At 44.9% G+C, this 25,024-nt stretch overlaps 1 protein-coding gene across 1 annotated transcript in view; it reads left to right on the forward strand.

The window, feature by feature from the left end:
• Positions 1-25,024, forward strand: part of LOC115137751 (seizure protein 6-like) — a 161,902-nt gene that overhangs the window by 131,669 nt on the left and 5,209 nt on the right. The window contains exons 5-11 of the mRNA XM_065024381.1: positions 7,502-7,687; positions 9,343-9,511; positions 16,644-16,810; positions 18,533-18,727; positions 18,818-18,956; positions 23,437-23,633; positions 24,400-24,594. Coding sequence (XP_064880453.1) covers positions 7,502-7,687; positions 9,343-9,511; positions 16,644-16,810; positions 18,533-18,727; positions 18,818-18,956; positions 23,437-23,633; positions 24,400-24,594 — 1,248 coding nt within the window. The remainder of the gene's footprint in view (positions 1-7,501; positions 7,688-9,342; positions 9,512-16,643; positions 16,811-18,532; positions 18,728-18,817; positions 18,957-23,436; positions 23,634-24,399; positions 24,595-25,024) is intronic.

A 25,024-nucleotide genomic window follows, 5' to 3' on the forward strand; every position in this document is an offset into this window, starting at 1 on the left:
GATAAAAATAGATTTCTGTTGGTGCCTAAAACTTTCTGTCTGCTCTTAACATGAATTTAAGTGTACATAAATATGGTACACTATTTCCCAAAATGGGAATATGGCATAGAAATGCATGCCATTTGCCAGGTAAATTAAATGTCATTTTCGCAGGTGTTTTCTCCTTTCCATGATGGACAGAAGGATGCCCCTTCCACACCACCTCATCTTGCATATCCCATAGGGGCCTTCAGACACACAGTCACAGGTCTGAAAGGTCATTGTATCCTTCCTTTGCTCTCCCTGCTCTGTGGGGTTAATGTGAGGCAGCGTTTAATCCAATCTAAACACTGAAACAGATTTCCCATATGCCCCTGTCCTCTCTCCTCAGTGACCCTGTCACACACGGTTATTCTCAATGAGACCTGATGAGCCTGGCTGCAAATGAATCCCCTCTGTGTTTCATAATTAATGCCCGTGGATGGTGTGGAGGAGGGTGCATCTTCCATTAGGTCATGTAAAATACAGTTTTAATAGACCATTAGTCTCTGTTAGCGAGTTAGTGCTTCAGCATTATAAAATGTTCTTATATTTATACTTGAACTTAGTCGTAAGATCATTCCCGACAGTGTGCTTACGTTGGATTCATAAAAGATACTGAGCATAAAAAAACGTGCTTACGCAGGTTCTAAGAGGCCCATTTGTAACTTACACAGCTGTGATCTATAAATCTAAAATTAACTTCAAATTGATGGCACCTGAACGTGCCTTAAAATCAGCGATTTCCCCTTATAGAATACTAGCACAAATGAGGGTTTATTCAGGAATAACCATGGACCAAAAGAGAAAATCAAACTTTTTGGAAGACGAGATCACTTGTGGCAGGATGCGGCTGAATGATGTCTGTGATATACCCGACCTGTCACTCATTCCCTCTGGGATATCCCAGTAGCGAGGAATCCCAGAGTGGACAGTACTTGGACATACACGGGTACGGCATGATTACAGCGTGTCTTCCTTTCCAGATTAGGGGCTAAATCTGCTCACAAATCTAACAGAACATTTATTGGGAGACGATAGCGACTTATAAACAATGGATCATCATGCTCAAAAGTCATTTGAAGAAAGTCTCTGAAAACTCTCTCCCTTCTACAAGCACGGTTTCAATGTCTTCCAATAAACGCAAGAACAGCCATGGTTACTTTTTTCTAATTTGACACAGTATTTATAGAACATCACATCCTGTTTTTAATTCAGAACACCTTGCGTCTGGCAATTAATTCCTCACCCCTTTAATTGATCATTCCTAACTGCAATACATAATACATAACCAGCAGGAAAATCACTTACATCAAGTCTAGACTTTGCGTAGAGAGAAGATTATTTCCGCGTCAAAGGTTTTATAAATAACTATTTATATGTGTCCGTTTTAAAAATGAGGCCCCAGGCCTCTGTCTGATTGCAGGCAGAGCGAAATGGCTAGGGGACTGCGGTGACCTCTGTGATGGCAAACTGCCACCCGTTCTGCATTTCTTCTGTGCTACGAAACAAGAGTGTGTTTGGAATCAGTAACAAGACTGGGTGCTTAGCAGTGTCTTCAACGTTTGGTTTGGTAGGGTGACCACGGATTGTGAACATGTTTAAGTTCTGGCAGAGCAGGAACCTGAGGAGAGAAAACTAGCCTGAGAATTCTGCTAACACTTCATTACAACTAGGTTGTGAGAAGGTTGGTAATGTCTTTACCTAGTCACTAGCTTACTAATTCACTAGCCTTGTAGTTAGAGTGTCTGCCCTGGCATTGGAAGGTCATGAGTTCAGAACCTGGCTGAGTCATACCAAAGACTGTAAAATAATGGGACCTGATGCATCTTGACTTTGGCACTCAGCATTAAGGAGATACTGTTGATTGGGGGTAAGGCCCTGTGATAGACTAGCATCCTGTACAGCAGGGGTACTTGTACATCATGCTGCCTCGCGCTACAGAAACAGGAGCTAGGTGCCTGCACTATTAGCTGTTCTGGCTTGTACAAGCCTGGGACTATAAGGTTCTATCTGCCTTTTTTAAAATCAAAACTGAGTTAATGACATACCCTTGTTCTGTTCAAGGTATAGTATATAGTACTCTAAATACCCCAATTCATGTCGTTAAGTTCAAAAGAATACAAGATAAACATTTCTGACACCATTCAAAACAATGAGTTCAGAACTTTAAATCCAATTATGTCAGAATCATATTTTTGCAGATAGAACCTTATAGTCCAAAGCTCTCGTAGTGACAAAGTTTTACAGACAACACTGTAAAGTCATAATTTTGGTAAAAACATGGTGACGTATTTTGGCTAGATTTGGTTCCTCTGTCCCTGTGTGGTGTCCTAAATGTGGACTGAGCTCTACAGCCCAGTGTGCACTCTATCATATCTCTCCAGGGGGAGTGGAGGGCCTCTCAGAATATAAACATGGCCATTGAATCTGCTAGTGCTACTTAGCCGTCAGCTAATCTCCCAAGCCAGTTGTTCCAACAGCATCGTTACCAGTCTGAACCCATCTAATTTTATGGCCTCTATAACACAGTAGGAGGGGAAGACTGTGTAGACAGTGAAGAGGAGGAGGCTGGCTTCCAGTGTGATTTAGTACCTGGAGGATCAGCTCCACATTAGTCCAGCCTCCAGTGCACCCTCTTTATTAGTCTAATTGAAACAGAAACGGTGGGGTGATAATGCTATAACAACACCCCCATGCCTTCGCCCCTGAGCCAGAACCCGCTGCGCTGATACGCCCGCCGCAGCCTGCAATAAACCATAAATAAAATGGATAGCAGAGGGGACTGGGCCATGCTCATTGGCTCATTGACTCCGAGGAGCACTTTAACTTTCAAATCGCATGCACTAGAAAGATTAGACAGCAGCCAGCAGCAGGCCTCTTCTCTATGTCTGCATGGCCCACTCCTTCTGGCCTTTTCTCGCCATTGGTTTTTAAGTGTGGGAAGACCCAGCCAGTAAGGCCCAAGACGATAGACCTGGACCCAAGTTTTACACTCAGAGGAGTTCCTGTGAAACGCAGTGTGACTTAAACTGAACTGTACAGTATGTGTCATCATCTCCTCTATGGTACCCTGTTACAGGCATCATCTCATCTATGGGTACCCTGTTACAAGCATCATCTCCTCTATGGTACCCTGTTACAGGCATCATCTCCTCTATGGTACCCTGTTACAGGCATCACCTCCTCTATGGGTACCCTGTTACAGGCATCATCTCCTCTATGTGTACCCTGTTACAGGCATCATCTCCTCTATGGTACACTGTTACAGGCATCATCTCCTCTATGGGTACCCTGTTACAGGCATCATCTCCTCTATGGGTACCCTGTTACAGGAGTCATCTCCTCTATGGGTACCCTGTTACAGGCATCCTCTCCTCTATGTGTACCCTGTTACAGGCATCATCTCCTCTATGGGTACCCTGTTACAGGCATCACCTCCTCTATGGGTACCCTGTTACAGGCAACATCTCCTCTATGGGTACACTGTTACAGGCATCCTCTCTTCTATGTGTACCCTGTTACAGCCATCATCTCCTCTATGTGTACACTGTTATAGGCATCACCTCCTCTATGTGTACCCTGTTACAGGCATCATCTCCTCTATGGTACCCTGTTACAGGCATCACCTCCTCTATGGTACCCTGTTACAGGCATCACCTCCTCTATGGTACCCTGTTACAGGCATCACCTCCTCTATGTGTACCCTGTTACAGGCATCACCTCCTCTATGGTACCCTGTTACAGGCATCACCTCCTCTATGGGTACCCTGTTACAGGCATCATCTCCTCTATGTGTACCCTGTTACAGGCATCACCTCCTCTATGGGTACCCTGTTACAGGCATCATCTCCTCTATGTGTACCCTGTTACAGGCATCATCTCCTCTATGTGTACCCTGTTACAGGCATCATCTCCTCTATGGGTACACTGTTACAGGCATCCTCTCCTCTATGGTACCCTGTTACAGGCATCACCTCCTCTATGGGTACCCTGTTACAGGCATCATCTCCTCTATGTGTACCCTGTTACAGGCATCATCTCCTCTATGTGTACCCTGTTACAGGCATCACCTCCTCTATGGGTACCCTGTTACAGGCATCCTCTCCTCTATGGTACCCTGTTACAGGCATCACCTCCTCTATGGGTACCCTGTTACAGGCATCATCTCCTCTATGTGTACCCTGTTACAAGCATCATCTCCTCTATGGTACCCTGTTACAGGCATCACCTCCTCTATATGTACCCTGTTACAGGCATCACCTCCTCTATAGGTACCCTGTTACAGGAGTCATCTCTTCTATGGGTACCCTAATACAGGCATCACCTCCTCTATGGCAGGTAGCCCAGCGGTTAAGAGAGTTAGGCCAGAAACTGAAAGGTTGCTGGTTCTAATCCCAGAGCCGACCAGGTGAAAAACATCTGTCAATGTGCCCTTGAGCAAGGCTGTTAACCATAATTGCTCCTATAAGTCGCTCTAGATAAGAGCGTTTGCTAAATTACAAAGATGTACCTTGTTATTGGCTTATTAGTGTCACCTGCTAAAACCACTACCTATATCAACATCTCTCCACTTCGTGAAAACACTTATCTCCTGGTTGTTCGGAGACACACCTCCCCCTTGGACACAGAAACATGTCAGACAGAGAAATTCCCCTAGAGAAATCCTTTACCCAGCTCACCACAACACCACAGGGTTTTCATTTCTAGGAGGAAGTATTTGGGGTTGGACAACAACATAAGAGTTGGTTAAGTTAAAAGCTATCTCGCTTTGGTTAAAGTAAGAAAATGATTTCATATTGTATTTTGAGACAGGAAAAAGAGCCATAAAAATAACAATTTTGCAGTTGCAAGGCTATTTGTCTTTGAGAAAAGCCCATAATAACGCTGCTCTGATGACACTTCTATCTTGTATTTAAAACTGAAGTTCACAGAGTAGATGAGAGCCCGGTAAGCCTTGATATTTACTGCTGAGACTGACGCTCATAACACCTAGCTGGGTGAATGATGATAGAAGATGGTTTCGGAAGTCACCACTGGTGACTAGATAAATACTAGTCTGAATACTGCTCTAATAGGAAACACAGTCAGATGCCTGCCTGTTCTCTTCTCTCTATGTGTGCTTGAGGAATCACAGAGCGAAGCAAACATCTTCCTGACTGTGTGTTTGGTTGACAGGGCTGAGCCAGGTCAATGGATATGATTTATCACCCTATTTAAGCACTGTACATCAGTGAAAGCTGGTGGCATGAGCCTGTCCTCTTCTAGCTCCTCCGACCAGCCTCCACTGCTGTAATAGTTTCTCTACTGAGGAGAGGCAACGTCTCCTTGAGACAGAATCAATGGTGGAGTGCTGCACTGCCTTCCAACAGGCTAACAAAGAAGCTGCAACAATTACAGTCAGACACACAGCCTGGAACGAAGTCCACACATATCTCTGTAAATAGCTGGGGATGAGGGGAAAAACACTAACTAGTTGTTTGTTAAAGATCCACTTGTGGGTCATTCTTGGTATACAGACAGGACAGTACTCCTGGTCCCTATTACATGTTCACAGATTGAAAAAAACAACACAAAAACAGTACCGTTATTGATCTAGGTCCCTCAGTGGGTATTCAGCCAAGCAATGCATTCTGTTGAGCATGATAAGCATTAGGAAGCCATACTGTATGTGTGTGTAGTGTGTCATGAATGTACCTGTATGAAGAGGCAGAGGGGAGGGCAGATAGGCCTGTTTTATGGCCTCCATTAGGCATATGATGTATTTGATGACTTCTGTAACCGTAAAAGCATTGGTTTCATGCAATCAATTCTTGGGCCGACACTCTTCTCTGTATATATCAATGATGTCGCTCTTGCTGCTGGTGAGTCTCTGATTCACCTCTACGCAGACGACACCATTCTGTATACTTCTGGCCCTTCTTTGGACACTGTGTTAACAACCTTCCAGATGAGCTTCAATGCCATGCAACTCTCCTTCAGTGGCCTCCAACTGCTCTTAAATACAAATACAACTAAATGCATGCTCTTCAACCGATCGCTACCTGCACCTTTCCCGCCCATCCAGCATCACTACTCTGGATGGTTCTGACTTAGAATATGTGGACAACTACAAATACCTTGGTGTCTGGTTAGACTGTAAACTCTCCTTCCAGACTCTATATATAAAACATCTCCAATCCAAAGTTAAATCTAGAATTGGCTTCCTATTTCACAACAAAGCCTCCTTCACTCATGCTGCCAAACATACCCTCGTAAAACTGACCATCTTACCGATCCTCGACTTTGGCGATGTCATTTACAAAATAGCCTCCAACCCCCTACTCAACAAACTGGGATGCAGTCTATCACAGTTCCATATGTTTTGTCACCAAAGCCCCATATACTACCCACCACTGAGACCTGTACACTCTTGTTGGCTGGCCCTCGCTTCATACTCGTCACCAAACCCACTGGCTCCAGGTCATCTACAAGACCCTGCTAGTTAAAGTCTCGCCTTATCTCTGCTCGCTGGTCACCATATCTGCGCCCACATGTAGCACGCTTTACAGCAGGTATATTTCACTTGTCACCCCCAAAGCCAATTCCTCCCTCCTTTCTCCTTCCAATTCTCTGCTGCCAATGACTGGAATGAACTACTGGAAACACTTATCTCCCTCAGTAGCTTTAAGCACCAGCTGTCAGAGCAGCTCACAGATTACTGCATCTGTACATAGCCCATCCATAAATAGCCCAAACAACTACCTCTTCCCCTGCTGTATTTATTTATTTATTTTGCTCCTTTGCACCCCGGTATTTCTACTTTGCACACTCATCTACTGTCAAATCTACCATTACAGTGTTTTAACTGCTATATTGCATTTACTTCGCCACCATGGCCTATTTATTGCCTTTACCTCCCTTATCTCACCTCATTTGCTCACATTGTATATAGACTTATTTTTCTACTGTATTATTGACTGTATGTTTGTTTTACTCCATGTGTAACTCTGTGTTGTTATATGTGTCGAACTGCTTTCCTTTATCTTGGCCAGGCAGTTGTAAATGATAACTTGTTCTCAACTTGCCTACCTGGTTAAATAAAGGTGAAAATAATAAAATAAAATAAAATATGACCAGACCAATCCATCATGCTGAGACACTAAGGTTATGCTCTGGAATAACACAGGTCCTATAGACATGTACTCTGGTAGGATAGGGTCTAGGACCTGTCAGTGTTCATCCTCACACCTCTCTCTAAATATACTTTAGGTTTGGTTCCCCTCCCTCTAAAAGTCTTTATGATGAACAAGAAAGTGTTTTCTGTACTTACACTTTTATTTTGAGTCAGCGTGGATGCTGTTAGTCGCAGTTTGTGTCCAACTCTCATTCTCTCTCTCTCTCATCCTCCCTCTCCCCCTCCCTGTCTCTCTCTTCTCCTCCCCTCCTTCACTCTCTCTCTCTCTTCTCCACCCTTCCCCCCTCCCTTTCTCTTGTCCCACAGCCTTTGTGTTGAGCTGTACCTTTCCCCAGCGGCCGGTCGGTGGGGATGTGTCTGTGAGCAGCCTCCACTCTGGTGGAGAGGCCTACTTTTACTGTCTGACTGGGTACCAGCTGCAGGGAACCAACACACTGACCTGCCTCAACGCCAGCACCCCCTACTGGAGCGGCACGGAACCGCAGTGCCACGGTGAGGGCTGGGGGCAGCTAGCTATACACCTCTCACCCCCAAATACCACAATGGGACCAGTAGACCTTGCTATGCACACATACTTTCTCCACAGTTATTGAACATATTAATAGACACAAACACTTTTCTCTTCTCAATCCTTATCACATAGCCTTTCAAAAACAAATTCACATGTGATTTGTCCTGTAACTATTCCTACCAGAGCATCAACACAGTTCTTCCCTCTGCAACAAGTGAGACGTGTAACCACATGAATACGTTGTCCTCGCTGGAGCAGTGAGACCACTTGAATGATCTCACATGCACTCAGCTTGGTGTTGCTCAAAAGTTAATTGGGGTTTAATCATTGCGAGCTGCAGTGTCTGTTGCACTGGGGTGGTGAATGTTAAACAGCCAGCCCTTTTCAGTCAGGCCTCGCCTCTAAGAAGTGAAGCACTAAACAATACAAGACACGTTTTTGTTGTTGTTCTCAGCCGAATCAAGGACTGCGTCATATTTTCTCTTCCAAGAAGTTCACCTCTTGATTCTGCTCGTATTCGTCTTGCATAACAAGCACAGATTCAGACAGGGTTCAATCCCTGGTGGAGGACCGTTTAGAAACAGACAGTTTAGATGCAGGATCTCATTTTGGTGCTCAGATGAGCACCAGTGATGAATAGTGAGTGAATGTTTTAGTCCTGGGTTGGAACAATGGGTCTCTACATTGTTTTAACACTGAATGGAGAGCAGGGAGGCTCCCTCCTTGCGTTGGGCATCGTCAAGGCATAGTTTAGAAAATGTGTGGAGAGACTATAAGGATTATCTCTCTTCATACAGTGTGTGTGTGTGTGGGTGTGCCTGCGTGCCAGACAGTGGTCCCAGAGCCCACAGCACGGTGTCTGGCAGGGTATGATTACTGATGGCAGGCCAGAGTGTCACAGAGCAGGTTAAGGCTGAGGCTGCTCTGCTTTAATTAAGCCTTGTGTCTACCTAGCTTACCTTCACCTCGTCTGTTGTGATACACTGTTACCAATACCAGACCCACCCTCTCTTTTATTTATTTACACAAGCTCAAATCTTGCTCTTACTCACCACCTCGACTCATTGTGTTCTCCGGATGTATCTCTAGTCATGGTTTCCCAAGGTACAGTATTCTCTGTCGTGACACATTCTGTTTGACTGAGATTTAAGCAAATGTTTCTCCCAGACTAAAATATGTCTCTCTCTCCCTCCTCCTCCCATCCCACCATTCTTCTTTCCTCTCCTCTCATCCCACCCTTCTTCTCTTCTGTCCTCTCCTCCCATCCCACGCATCTTCTCTTCTGTCCTCTCCTCCCATCCCACGCATCTTCTCTTCTGTCCTCTCCTCCCATCCCACGCATCTTCTCTTCTGTCCTCTCCTCCCATCCCACGCATCTTCTCTTCTGTCCTCTCTTCCCACCCCATCCTTCTTCTCTCCCTCCTCCTCCCATTCCATCATTCTCTCCTCTCCTCTCCTCTCCTCTCCTCTCCTCTCCTCTCCTCTCCTCTCCTCTCCTCTCCTCTCCTCTCCTCTCCTCTCCTCTCCTCTCCTCTCCTCCCATCCCACCCTTCTTCTCTCCTCTCATCCCATTTTTCTTCTCTCATCTATCTCATCTTCCTTCTCTCCTCCCATTCCTACTTCATGGGCATCCCAGCTGCCTGTGGTGGCATTGTCCGGAATGCCACGGTCAGCCGCATTGTGTCACCCGGTTTCCCTGGCAACTACAGCAACAACCTGACGTGCCATTGGCTTCTGGAGGCCCCAGAGGGACAGCGAGTGCATGTCCACTTTGAGAAGGTGGCCCTGGCAGAGGACGATGACAGGTGGGATGTTGGTCATGGGGTTCAATTCACTACAGTGTTCAGTCAGACCTGGGTTCAAATAGTATTCATTTTGTTCCAAGTATTTTGAGCTTTGATTAAGTGTGTCCAGCTCCGCTAAAGGATGGGACTAAAAACAAACAAAGGATAGGCAAATTGACATCATTTAAGTCAATTGGAGGTGTACCTGTGGATGTATTTCAAGGCCTACCTTCAAACTCAGTGCCTCTTTGCTTGACATCATGGGAAAATATAAATAAATCAGCCAAGACCTCAGAGAAAAAAATTGTAGACAAGTCTGATTCATCCTTGGGACCAATTCCCAAACTCCTGAAGGTACCACGTTCCAAAGCCAACACCTCATTTGGCCGCCTTTCGTTCCAGTTCTCTGCTGCCTGTGACTGGAATGAATTGCAAAAATCGCTGAAGTTGGAGACTTTTATCTCCCTCACCAACTTTAAACATCTGCTATCTGAGCAGCTAACCGATCGCTGCAGTTGTACATAATCTATAATAGCCCACCCAATTTGACCTAACTCTCTGTTGTCTGTTCACACTGCTATGCTTTATCTTGGCCAGGTCGCAGTTGCAAATGAGAACTTGTTCTCAACTAGCCTACCTGGTTAAATAAAGGTGAAATAAAAAAATAAATAAAAAATCTGTACAAAATAGTACGCAAGTATAAACTCCATGGGACCACGCAGCCGTCATACCCCCCAGGAAGGAGATGCATTTTGTCTCCTAAATATGAACGTACTTTGGTGTGAAAAGTGCAAATCAATCCCAGAACAATAGCAAAGGAACTTGTGAAGATGCTGGAGGAAACAGGTACAACAGTTTCTATATCCACAGTAAAACGAGTCCTATATCGACATAACCTGAAAAGCCACTGCTCCAAAACCGGCATAAAAAAAAGCCAGACTACGGTTTGCAACTGCACATGGGAACAAAGGGAGTACTTTTTGGAGAAATGTCCTCCGGTCTGATGAAACAGAAATAGAACTGTTTGGCCGTAAGGACCATCGTTATGTTTTGAGGAAAAAGGGGGAGAGCTTGCAAGCCGAAGAACACCATCCCATCCTTGAAGCACGGGGGTGGCAGCATCATGTTGTGGGGCTGCTTTGCTGCAGGAGGGACTGGTGCACTTCACAAAATAGATGGCATCATGAGGAGGAAAATTACGTGGATATATTGAAGCAACATCTCAAGACATCAGTCAGGAAGTTAAAGCTTGGTCGCAAATGGGTCTTCCAAATGGACAATGATCCCAAGCATACCTCCAAAGTTGTGGCAAATTGGCTTAAGGACAACAAAGTCAAGGTATTGGAGTGGCCATCACAAAGCCCTGACTTCAATCCCATTGAACATTTGTGGGCAGAACTACACTAAAAAGTGTGTGCGAGCAAGGAGTCCTACAATCCTGACTCAGTTACACCAGCTCTGTCAAGAGGAATGGGCCAAAATTCACCCAACCTATTGTGGGAGGCTTGTGGAAGGCTACCTGAACTGTTTGACCCAAGGCAATGCTACCAAATACTAATTGAGTGTATGTAAACTTCTGACCCACTGGGAATGTGATGAAAGAAATAAAAGCTGAAATAAATCATTCTCTCTACTATTATTCTGAGATTTCACATTCTTATTAAAATAAAGTGGTGATCCTAAATGACCCAAGACAGGGAATCTTTACTAGAATTAAATGTCAGGAATTGTGAAAAACTGAGTTGAAATGTATTTGGCTAAGGTGTATGTAAACTTCCGACTTCAACTATATATTGAATATATATTGAATATATATATATATATATATATATATATATATATATATATATATATATAAAACATACCAGTCGAAGGTATGCACACACCTACTCATTTTATAGTTTTTCTTTATTTTTACTATTTTCTACATTGTAGAATAATAGTGAAGACATCAAAACTATGAAATAACACATATGGAATCATGTAGTAACTAGAAAAGTGTTAAACACATCCAAATATATTTGGGTTTCTTCAAAGTAGCCACCCTTTGCCTTGATGACAGCTTTTCACACTCTTGGCATTCTCTCAACCAGCTTCATGGGGTAGACACCTGGAATGCATTTCAATGAACAGGTGTGCCTTGTTCAAATTGAATTTGTGGAATTTCTTTCCTTAATGCGTTTGAGCCAATCAGTTGTGTTGTGACAAGGTAGGGGTGGTATACACAAGATAGCCCTATTTGGTAAAAGACCAAGTCCATATTATGGCAAGAACAGCTCAAGTAACCAAAGAGAAACGACAGTCTATCATTACTTTAAGACATGAAGGTCTGTCATGTCAAGCGCCATGATTAAACTGGCTCTCTTGAAGACTGCCACAGGAAAGGAAGACTCAGAGATACCGCTGTTGCAGAGGATAAGTTCAATAGAGTTAACTGCACCTCAGATTGCAGCCCAAATAAATGCTTCATGGAGTTCAAGTAACAGACACATCATAGCATCAACTGTTCAGAGGAGATTGTGTGAATTAGGCCTTCATGGTCGAATTGCTGCCAATAAACCACTAAAGGACACCAATAACAGAGACTTTCTTGGGCCAAGAAACACGAGCAATGGACTTTAGACAGGTGGAAATCTGTCCTTCGGTCTGATGAGTCCTAATTTACGGTTTTTGGTTCCAACCACCGTGTCTTTGTGAGACGTAGAGTAGGTAAAGGGATGATCTCTGCATGTGTTTTTCCCACGAGAAGCATGGAGGAGGAGGTGTGATGGTGTGGGAGTGCTTTGCTGGTGACACTGTCTGTGATTTATTTAAATTTCGATGCACACTTAACCAGCATAGCTACCACAGCATTCTGCAGCGATAAGCCATCCCATCTGGCTTGTGCTTAGTGGGACTATCATTTGTTTTTTCAACAGGACAATGACCCACAACACACCTCCCGGCTTTGAAGAATCTTTGAAAAATGTAAAATCTCAAATATATCTCATGTAGTATCCAAATATTTTTGGTTACTACATGATTCCATATGTGTTATTTCATAGTTTTGATGTCTTCACTATTATTCTACAATGTCAAAAACACTTGAATGAATAGGTGCACTATTAGGTTTCACTATTGGAAAGCTGCTGCGGTCATCCTGCTACAGACCTAAACTGCTACAGACCTATATCTATCCTACCCTGTCTTTCTAAGGCCTTCGAAAGCCAAGTTAACAAACAGATTACTGACCATTTCGAATCCCACCATACCTTCTCCGCTATGCAATCTGGTTTCAGAGCTGGTCATGGGTGCACCTCAGCCACGCTCAAGGTTCTAAACGACACCATAACCGCCATCGATAACAGACATTACTGTGCAGCCGTGTTCATCGACCTGGCCAAGGCTTTCGACTCTGTCAATCACAACATTCTTATTGAAAGACTTGACAGCCTTGGTTTCTTAAATGATTGCCTCGCCTGGTTTACCAACTACTTCTCTGATAGAGTTCAGTGTGTCAAATCGGAGGGCCTATTGTCTGGACCTCTGACAGTCTCTATGGGTGTGCCACAGGGTTCAATTCTCGGGCCGACTCTCTTTTCTGTATACATCAATGATGTTGCTCTTGCTGCTGGTGATTCTCTGATCCACCTCTACGCAGACGACACCATTCTGTATACTTCTGGCCCTTCTTTGGACACTGTGTTAACAACCCTCCAGACGAGCTTCAATGGCATATAACTCTCCTTCCGTGGCCTCCAACTGCTCTTAAATGCAAGTAAAACTAAATGCATGCTTTTCAATCGATCGCTGCCCACACCTGCTCGCCCGTCCAGCATCACTACTCTGGACAGCTCTGACTTAGAATACGTGGACAACTACAAATACCCGAGTGTCTGGTTAGACTGTAAACTCTCCTTCCAGACTCACATTAAGCATCTCCAATCCAAAATTAAATCTAGAATCGGCAACAAAGCATCCTTCACTCATGCTGCCAAACATACCCTCGTAAAACTGACCATCCTACCGATCCTCGACTTCGGTGATGTCATCTATAAAATAGCCTCCAACACTCTACTCAACAAACTGGATGCAGTCTATCACAGTGCCATCCGTTTTGTCACCAAAGCCCCATACACTATCCACCATTGCGACCTGTACGCTCTCGTTGGTTGGCCCTCGCTTCATACTCGTCGCCAAACCCACTGGCTACAGGTCATCTACAAGTCTCAGTGAGGTATATCTCACTGGTCACCCCCAAAGCCAATTCCTCCTTTGGTTGTTTTTCCTTCCAGTTCTCTGCTGCCCATGACTGGAACGAATTGCAAATATCTCTGAAGCTGGAGACTCACATCTCCCTCACTAGCTTTAAGAGCCAGCTGTCAGAGCAGCTTACAGATCATTGCACCTGTACATAGCCCATCTGTAAACAGCCCATCTATCTACCTACCTCATCCCCATACTGATATTTATTTATTTATTTTGCTCCTTTGCACCCCAGTATCTTTACCGGCACATTCATCTTCTGCCGATCTACCATTCCAGTGTTTAATTGCTATATTGTAATTACTTCGCCACTATGGCCTATTTATTTCCTTAACTTACCTCATTTGCACTCACTGTATATAGACTTTTTGTTTTCTTGACTGTATGTTTTTTTTTTCTTGACTGTATGTTTTGTTTGTTCCATGTGTAACTCTGTGTTGTTGTATGTGTCGAATTGCTACGCTTTATCTTGGCCAGGTCGCAGTTGCAAATGAGAACTTGTTCTCAACTAGCCTACCTGGTTAAATAAAGGTGAAATAAAAAAAATATTTAAAAAACTCACAGGGCTATTCCATTTTTTATATTGCACCAGGCCAACTCAATAAAGTAGAAAACTTTAAAAGAAAGCAAGTACTATCTGGACCCAGGTCTGCTAAAGTGTTCTGGCCTTATTGTTCTACTCCAGTACACTATCCAGGTCTAAATGCTCACTTGAGTACATTAGTGATTCAACATGCAGTCAACAGCCCATCAGAGTCCTACTGCTGTCTCTGTGACAGTTGGACCTGATTCTCACCGCAGGCTCATGGTTCTGTTGTCACACACGTCATTACAAGTCCATTCCTCTGATACACTTCCAGGCATTGTCTCGTCATCTGAGGTAGAGATTCAATGGAACATCTGTGTCTCTGTGTCAGAATGGAAATCCAATTTTGAGAAAATAGTTTAAGAGGAAGGTAGAAAGAGAGAGAGAGAAAGAAATACTGAAATAATTGGAAACATTTCACTTGAATCCCCTTCTTACTTTATTTTTTGACTGTCATTGTGAAACTATACAGAACAATAATATATACGCAACATGTAAAGTGTTTGTCCCATGTTTCATGAGCTGAAATAAAATATCCCAGAAATGTTAAAAGCTTATTTCGCTCAGATTTTGTGCCAAAATAGTGAGGATTTCTTCTTTGCCAAGATAATCCATCCACCTGACAGGTGTGGCATATCAAGAAGCTGATTAAACAGCATGATCATTACACAGGTCGGTCTTGTGCCGAAAGGCCACTCTAAATTGTGCAGTTATGTTACACACCACAATGCCACAGATGTCTCAAGTTTTGAGTGTGCATGCAATTGCCATGCTGACTGCAGGAATGTCCACCACAGCTGTTGCCTGATCATTTTATTATAATTTCTCTACCATAAGCCGCATCCAATGTTGTTTTAGAGAATTTGGCAGTACGTCCAACCGTCCGCAGACCACCTGTATGGCGTTGTGTGGGCGAGTGGTTTGCTGATGTCAGCGTTGTGAACAGAGTATCCCATGGTGGCGGTGGGGTTATGGTATACAGAGTGCCCCATGGTGGCGGTGAGGTTATGGTATACAGAGTGCCCCATGGTGGCGGTGGGGTTATGGTATACAGAGTGCCCCATGGTGGCGGTGGGGTTATGGTATACAGAGTGCCCCATGGTGGCGGTGGGGTTATGGTATACAGAGTGCCCCATGGTGGCGGTGGGGTTATGGTATACAGAGTGCCCCATGGTGGCGGTGGGGTTATGGTATACAGAGTGCCCCATGGTGGCGGTGGGGTTATGGTATACAGAGTGCCCCATGGTGGCGGTGGGGTTATGGTATACAGAGTGCCCCATGGTGGCGGTGGGGTTATGGTATACAGAGTGCCCCATGGTGGCGGTGGGGTTATGGTATACAGAGTGCCCCATGGTGGCGGTGGGGTTATGGTATACAGAGTGCCCCATGGTGGCGGTGGGGTTATGGTATACAGAGTGCCCCATGGTGGCGGTGGGGTTATGGTATACAGAGTGCCCCATGGTGGCGGTGGGGTTTTGGTATGGACAGGCATAAACTACAGACAATGAACACAATTGCATTTTATCAATGGCAATTTGAATGCACAGAGATACCGTGACGAGATCCTGAGGCCCTTTGTCATGCCACCTCATGTTTCAGCATGATAATGCACAGCCTCATGTCACAAGGATCTTATACACAATTCCTGGAAGCTGAAAATGTCCCAGTTCTTCCATGGCCTGAATACTCACCATACATGTCAGCCATTGAGAATGTTTGGGATGCTCTGGATCGAAGTGTACGACAGCATGTATCAGTTCCTGCCAATATCCAGCAACTTCGCACAGGCATTGAAGAGGAGTGGGACGACATTCCACAGGCCAGAATCAACAGCCTGATCAACTGAATATATTTCAATTTACTGATTTCCTTATATGAACTGTAACTCAGTATAATCTTTGAAAATGTTAGCATTTATATTTATTTTCCTTATTGGAATCATAATGCTATGTGACTGCATCTATAAGCTGTTGTGAATGTTTGTAAGGCAATATAACACTTCACAAGAGGGGGCTTCAAATGAATTCATTGAATTGACTAGGACATGCTTATTTGAGTTGAGATAATGTTGTTTTTATGAGTGGTAGCCGCTGTGTCTGGAGACAATAACAAATGGACTTTTAATGAGGTAAGTAGGCTAGCTCCTCAGCTGTACTGAAATATATCATTGGTCTTATATGCAGAACAGTCAAGCCCGATGCTGTACGACCGTATCACACTCCTTCCTGTTGCTTCATCTCATTAGGAACGTGCCCACTACGCATATTACGAGGTCTTAGAAATCCAACCAGGTACTGATGTGTTTTCATTTCTCTCTTTCAGGCTTCTGATAAAAAATGGGAACAACATTGATTCTCCTCCACTGTATGACTCATATGAGGTGGAGTACCTGCCCAACGAGGGCCTGGTGAGCACCTCCAGATCCCTCTTCATAGAGCTCACCACTGACGGTGCAGGCACCTCCACCGGCATCGCCATCAGATACCAAGGTAGACACATTGTCACGCCCTGACCTTAGAGATCCTTGTTATTCTCTATGTTTGGTTAGGTTTGGTTAGGAGCCTATCGTTGTCTCTGACTGGGGATCATACTTAGGTAGCCCTTTTCCCCACTTTCAGTTGTGGGATCTTATTTTCTGTTTAGTGTCTGTGCCTGACGGAATTGTTCGCTTTCGTGTTTTGTCGTTGTTATTTTGTTTTTTGGTGTCATCACTAAAAACACGATGTACGCCTACCACGCTGCGCCTTGGTCTCCTTCTCCCAACGAGAGCCGAAACACACATCCCCAAGGGAGCTAACGCAAGTCTTCAGGTCTCGGTTACCCCTAGCCCCCCCTTTGACCTTCTCCATCTCACAGAGACCCATCCAGGTCATGGCACCAATGTTACTAACTGGCGTAGAAGGCAGGTTCCCCGTGTGCCACACGACTAGGCATGGGTATCTAACGCAAGTCTTCAGGTCTCGGTTACCCCTAGCCCCCCCTTTGACCTTCTCCATCTCACAGAGACCCATCCAGGTCATGGCACCAATGTTACTAACTGGCGTAGAAGTGCCACACGACTAGGCATGGGTATCTAACACAAGTATTCAGGTCTCTGGAAAGGGTACATGACATTTACTCCTGAGGTAATGACCTGTTGCACCCTCTACAACAACTGTAATTATTACTTGACCCTGCTGGTCATCTATGAATGTTTGAACATCTTGAAGAACAATCTAGCCTAAATGGGCATGTATTCTTATCATCTCCACCTACCACAGCCAGAAGAGGACTGGCCAGCCCTCAGAGCTTGGTTCCTCTCTAGGTTTCTTCCTAGGTTCCTGCGTTTCTAGGGAGTTTTTCCTAGCCACCGTGCTTCTACATCTGCATTGCTTGCTGTTTGGAGTTTTAAGCTGGGTTTCTGTATAGCACTTTGTGACATCTGCTGATGTAAAAAGGGCTTTATAAATACATGTAATTGATTTGATTGATACTCAAGGATACTCAAACTTCCCTCACATACAGTCCAGCAGTGTAAAATTAGTGGATATAAAAACTGTTGTTTAAGAAATGCATCACGCAGACTCCTCCAGGCACCGGTGTGGAAAAAAGACACTGCCTCAGGCCCTCTCCTCTTCTTTCCCTCCTATAAATAATTGGAATGGAAATAAGTGAAACATAACATAACAATTGAAGTCCTCTGCTCTGACCAGTTGGGCTTCAAACTTTTAAATGTTACATTTTTCTCTACACTCATCCCCAGTCATCCTCTCTACTTATGTGGCAATTCATACATGGATTTTCAAAGGACTATTCAGAGCTTGGAGTCAGAGCCACATCACAGGTCCTGGAGTCATTATCCAATCAGATCAATTTAATCTGTATTGGGCTTCAATTTACTGTAGCAAATGTAAGAGAGCAGCGCTGCTTATCCTAATGGACCGTGTGTGGGTTGTCTTTAACAGCATTACCCTGTTCAATCTGACACCGTGTATAACTGCTTTAATAGTGCTCCTCTCATCCTGAAACCATTACATGTCAGTCAGTGGGTTGAAGCAGCAGACCACCAATTAAATGTACCTCTGGGTCTGCTCCGTCTCTGATAGGCAGCGAACTAGCGAGCGGCTCGCTGTCTGCAAAGTCAATGGCCCGCTGCCTATGGCAGACATGGGGCTCAGTGACACAGTCTGGCCTTTTTTCTGTGGTTGATCCACATATTCTCTCCTTCACAGCGTTTGCAGTGGGCCACTGCTATGAGACGTTTGTCAAGTACGGTAACTTCACCAGTAATGACAGCACGTGGGCAGTGGGGACGGTGGTAGAGTTCACCTGTGACCCTGGCTACACCCTGGAGCAGGGCTCTGTCATCATTGAGTGCATGGACCACAACAACCCCCAGTGGAACGAGACTGAGCCCGCCTGCAGAGGTATGCTGTGTGTTTTGGTTCTGTGTAGGAAAAGAGCCATATGATATTGTTGCACAGAGTATTTTTGCTTACTGTGTGTGTGTGTTACAGCTGTTTGCAGTGGAGAGATGACTGACTCTGCTGGAGTGGTCCTGTCTCCTAACTGGCCGGAGGCCTACGATAGCGGCCAGGACTGCATCTGGGGGATTCACGTGGAGGAAGATAGGAGGATCATGCTAGACATCCAAGTGTACGTATCTTAATTATCTCTTACGTTCTACACTACAGATTATCCTGAACATTAGATATAACATTTTATGTAGACGCAGAAAAAGGATGTTAGCTATGGGAACCCTTTAAAACAACGTCCTGACTGCACATCCCCTTCCCATAGCAGTTCAAGTGGAGGACGCTCCACCACAGAATAGCTCTAACCTTTGTAAGAATATTGACCCTCACACGAGCTCTACAGCAGATCTCTACACTCAGATCATTAGGAGAAGCTTTACTGCTGATGTACAAACACGGCCCTGACTTCAAACAGAAACTGCCAGTGCAAAAAACTACCCCACTGTGACTGGTTAAACAAATCAAAAGAGAAAAGGGCTGAAGATAAAATAATATGTTGCTCTTGGATGGGAAACATAAGTAGCAGCAGACAAAGGTTAATTACCAACTGGAAAGGAAACTAATTATTTCACAGGGGTTCGGACAGAGGTGGTGTGTGTGTGTTCTGCTGAATCAGATAGGTTGAGTTGAGCAGAGCAGGGGAGAGGAGTGAGAGTTTTCCTTGATAGTGATGTCAGGTGAAGGCTGGGAACAGAAGACCCTGCTGTGTCAGACCCTGATAGATTAACCATGCGTACAATCATTTGGCTTCCTTAATTAAGAACTGGCTCATTTGCATATGTTGTCTCTCTTGCTCTTTTCTCTTCCCTCTCTCTTCGGAACGCCTCAACTGTGGTTGTACATTCTGAAGCATTGTAATAAATGGCATCCTCCATGTTTGGTACAAGAAGCTGTCAAAATAATGAATTTCCTATTCATTTAGAGGGGACGCGATTTGGGCAGATATGACTTTCAGGGACACTGGTGAAGAGCGTTCAGCTCAACCTTGGAGCGTTGATGAGAATTCAGCCTGAGTGTGCATGTGGGTGAGACAGAGAGAAGGCTATCTAAGGATAATCTACAGGATTTCCTCCCTGTTTCCTCCAGTTTTGATGTGAACATCAATACCAGCACACACTGAAAGGTGAACAAGGGGAAATATGAGAACCTAACATCTGCAATCTCAGTTTAACGACATCACTCAAACCACTGTTATCCTTCAGTATATCCTCAAAGAAAGCATTCAGTCTCTGATCATAGTGATGAAACCAGGGTTGCACAAAGCGTGATTGTGCTTGGAGCACAGTCACTGATAATCTGAACACACAGACTCTCGTGCCATGAACCTGCATATACCATGTCTGATGCCTCCCTCTTGGCCCACTAGTCACGCCAGCATTCTGAAACACCATTGCACAGTGTGCCTTTCCTAAAGCTCATTACCAGGGTTTAGGAACACTTTACCACGATAATGAGAACAATCTCATTCCTCTATAGTCATTCATCACCGCCCAGCGTCCTGTTCACCGCTCCCACAATCACACAGGACCAGGGGCCCTAATGACGGCTGGGACACTCATTCAGGGGAACTACCAATGACGGCTGGGACACTCATTCAGGGGAACTACCAATGACGACTGGGACACTCATTCAGGGGAACTACCAATGACGGCTGGGACACTCATTCAGGGGAACTACCAATGACGGCTGGGACACTCATTCAGGGGCCCTAATGACGGCTGGGACACTCATTCAGGGGAACTACCAATGACGGCTGGGACACTCATTCAGGGGAACTACCAATGACGGCTGGGACACTCATTCAGGGGCCCTAATGACGGCTGGGACACTCATTCAGGGGAACTACCAATGACGACTGGTAAATCCCGACCAACTAGGAGTACTAGCTAGGCGCTCGTTAAGAGCATGCAGGTGTGGAGGATGGTACACCTGGGGTGTAGTTCAGCAGCCTAAGTTCAGACGCTCCAGATGTTGACGGAGGGGTCCAACACCTAAATAGTGTTTAGGAGTGTATGGGAATGAGAATAGGCTGTGCCTCTGCCTTGATGAACTTTGATTATCACAAATACACATTCTGAATAAACACCTGCACACAAACACGCATGCATGTGACCTTCGGCAGTTCTAGTTAATGTGCATGCATACATTCACATACACACACATACTGAAATAGTTTGCAAGTTAAATAGGATTTGAAAGATAGACAGTGATTCTGGTAGTTCCATATTGGCTTCCATTAAAGTGTGCTTTGCCTTTGGTGAGAATTTAGTGAAAAGAGCGACAGGATATTTTATGCATCGATGCATCAAATATTAGTTATAGCACTTATCTTGATTATGTTTGTCTCCCAGGGCTGGAAGTTGGCAGGAGAACTCATTGGCTTATTCCATCACAAGTATTGCTGATAAGTGTGTTGACTGAGCCTGCTAGTCTGGATACTTTATGTTAGCCTAGCACTGAGAGTTGAGTCGGAGTGAAGGGCAGTGCATCTGGATCCCCGTCCAGCCAAGATCTCACAAGCCAGAGAGGAGAGAACTAGAAACAGGATATTCCATCAGAACGTTCATTCAGGTTTGGGAACTAAGAGGTGCAGGGGTGAGATAAAAGGAGAATGGTCATTGGGGAGCCATCATGACACCCAAATGACTGTGTTTAGTCTAATTGTGATTTGTATTGAGGGGTATTAATTTTGCTCAAACTAGTTTGAAACTTGTACTGGACATAAATGTCAAGTTCTCTCAGTGGTGGAGAAAAGCAAATGTGGGTACAGATGAGGAGTTGTCTGAGATAATGCATTGTGAAGGAACATGGTGGCAGGCATGTGGGCCTGTGAGCCGAGTCAATCTGAGCCTGTGTTTGAATTACACTAAATCAAATCACTGCCACACAATAGAAAGCATGATTGATTTTCTCTGCAGATATGGCAGCACAGCTATGCAAAGGCTTGTTTAACTCGATCACAACTAATTTTATGCAAGCTGATACAATTTCTCAATCTGTCCCGCTCTGTTGAGGTGAGATGCATTTTCAATAGTCAATGAATTACTGCAGATGTAGCTTTTTCTAGAGTTGCAATACAGATGCATCGGCAGAAAATATCCACTGGGCACACAGAAAATATCCACTGGGCACACAGAAAAACAGAAAATATCCACTGGGCACACAGAAAATATCCACTAGGCACACAGAAAATATCCACTGGGCACACAGAAAATATCCACTGGGCACACAGAAAATATCCACTGGGCACACAGAAAATATCCACTAGGCACACAGAAAATATCCACTGGGCACACAGAAAATATCCACTGGGCACACAGAAAATATCCACTGGGCACACAGAAAATATCCACTGGGCACACAGAAAATATCCACTAGGCACACAGAAAATATCCACTGGGCACACAGAAAATATCCACTGGGCACACAGAAAATATCCACTAGGCACACAGAAAATATCCACTGGGCACACAGAAAATATCCACTAGGCACACAGAAAATATCCACTAGGCACACAGAAAATATCCACTAGGCACACAGAAAATATCCACTGGGCACACAGAAAATATCCACTGGGCACACAGAAAATATCCACTAGGCACACAGAAAATATCCACTGGGCACACAGAAAATATCCACTAGGCACACAGAAAATATCCACTAGGCACACAGAAAATATCCACTAGGCACACAGAAAATATCAACTGGGCACACAGAAAATATCCACTAGGCACACAGAAAATATCCACTGGGCACACAGAAAATATCCACTGGGCACACAGAAAATATCCACTAGGCACACAGAAAATATCCACTAGGCACACACTGGTTGAATCAACATAGTTTCCACATCATTTCAATGAAATTGAACCAAAGTGGAATAGTTGTTGAATTGATGTCTGGGCCCAGTGGGTAGGCTAAGCTGTGCGGATATTTCATTAGTCTGAAACACCTGATCTTTGCCAAGACGTGTGTGCATCATATCTTTAATGTCTTGAAACTGAACTCCGTTCACAGAGTGTAAACAAGTTGACAAGACAGACATTTTTACACTCTGTTATTCATGTCATACAATACACTACTGACACATTACAGCACCAACTGTCTTTATTGCCAAATTTTTCTGGATTTTTTTTCTGTTAAACTCCAAAGTGATTAATAGTACAATTGCTTGCCTTGTAATGAGTTTTATCTGGAACCATTTGTGATTAATTAGAGACAGGAAAGAGTAACTTGTCACTTCCCTATTCTGGCGGAGAGTCATTTCCTCCCTACTTCGCATCCCGTCCTGGTGCTTAAGGAGAGGGCTCTGTCTCAGGTGACACATTTAAAACAATAGTAAAAAAAATTAAGCGACAAATTACCACATAGCTCTACTTTCTTGTCAGTAGAGCTATGGCGCTCCAAAGTAAATGGAAGAGTGAAACAGAACGTCTCAAAGCAAGAAAAGTATTTTAGTGAGGGTGCATTCAAGTTTTTAAAACAGATACAGGAAACAGTGACAAAGAAACTATAGGACAAATGAGCTAGTAATGTGAGAGTGTGCGTGAAGGCCAATTCATTGTGCACGGTGAAATACATTTTCCTTCTTGGTGCTCCAGCCTCAATATAGGGAAGAACGACCTGCTGACATTCTATGATGGAGATGACCTGACTGCTACGGTGCTGGGCCAGTACGGTGGCTCACGGCCACACTTCAAAATCTATACCTCCATGGCCGACGTCACCATCCAGTTCCAGTCTGACCCGGCAACCAACATCTACGGCTACGGCAACGGCTTTGTGGTGCACTTCTTTGGTAAGACCCCGGAGTGAGTTACGAGAGTGTGTGAACAGAGAGTTGAAGAGATAGACGGCCAGTGAAGAGGGGAGATGAGTAAGGAGGAGGAGAGTTCTAGAGGGTTCAGGAGGAGGAGACACTCTTCCATGGTCAGAGGGGCCCCTTCCATCAGCACGGTCATCACGAAACCAGAGCGGAGCCAACCCATAAAGCAGACATCTGATAAGATGCAGCGAGAGAGAGAGAAGAGTGAGTGAAAGAGAGAAGAGGAAGGGAGAGAGAGAGAGGGGAGGGGGAGGAGAGAGAGGGCGGTGGGGAGAGAGAGAGAAACGTGAGAGAGAGAGAGAGAGAGAGAGAGAGAGAGAGAGAGGCAGGGAGAGAGAGAGAGAGAGGTGGTTTTGTAGTCTGTTCATGCCTCTAACTGAGAGGGAAAGCAAGGCCCAGCCAAGTGGTGCAGCTGTCTGGTATTGTGCCCGTCAGAGGCCCAAACACAATTACTGCGTGTGTTTGTCTACATTAGCCTCATCTGCAGGGTGCCCTGCCCTCTCTGGCTTCTGCTGTGGCTAGAACAGGGACAACCATGCTGCCTGGCAGATAGAGTTCCCCATGCGTGATACTTTTCACACTAGATTGAAATTCCAACAAAATGGATGTCCTCTATTGAGTTTGTCCAGAGGTTCATTCATTTGAATGCAAAACCACACCACTCCAGCTCTGTGCGCTCTGTAAAGTAGTTGCCTTTTTTCTCTCGCTCTCTTTCTCTGTCCCTCCTTCATGGATACAGAGGTACCTCGTAACGACACGTGTCCGGAGCTCCCAGAGATCACCAACGGATGGAAGAGCACCTCCCACCCTGAGCTGGTCCATGGCACAGTGGTCACCTACCAGTGCTACCCAGGCTTCCAGCTGGTGGGCACAGAGCTGCTCATGTGCCAGTGGGACCTGACCTGGAGCGGAGACCTGCCCAGCTGTGAGAGAGGTGAATACCACACACACACACCTGCATACAAAAGGTGCATTGTAGGTGTGAGAGGCAGTTTCAGTTAAGGACAGGCTAAAGCAGAGGCTGATGGGTAACAACATTCACTGCTTTCCTGAAAACACAACCCTTTTTCTCTATAAACCGATGTATCAGTGAGTTGAATAGGGTCTGTGTTCTAGCTCCTCCACACATTACTCCTGTTTTATCCAGATAACCTGGATGCTGTGGAGTAGAGACAGGATAGTGTGACAGAGTGTCCTTGGTCCTGATCCCGTCCCACACAGTGACAGGCACGGCATCACTGACCGGTAACAGGACACAGGGGTTTGGAGCCTCATTTGGACGTCTGTCACATAAACATTATTACCACACTGACCCCTATCCTACTGGGCCTAGGATTGGGTTTGTGGTTTGCTGCTGTGAGAGA

This window comes from Oncorhynchus nerka, linkage group LG11, assembly GCF_034236695.1.
Source record: "Oncorhynchus nerka isolate Pitt River linkage group LG11, Oner_Uvic_2.0, whole genome shotgun sequence".
In the NCBI taxonomy this organism is placed as follows: Eukaryota; Metazoa; Chordata; class Actinopteri; order Salmoniformes; family Salmonidae; genus Oncorhynchus; species Oncorhynchus nerka.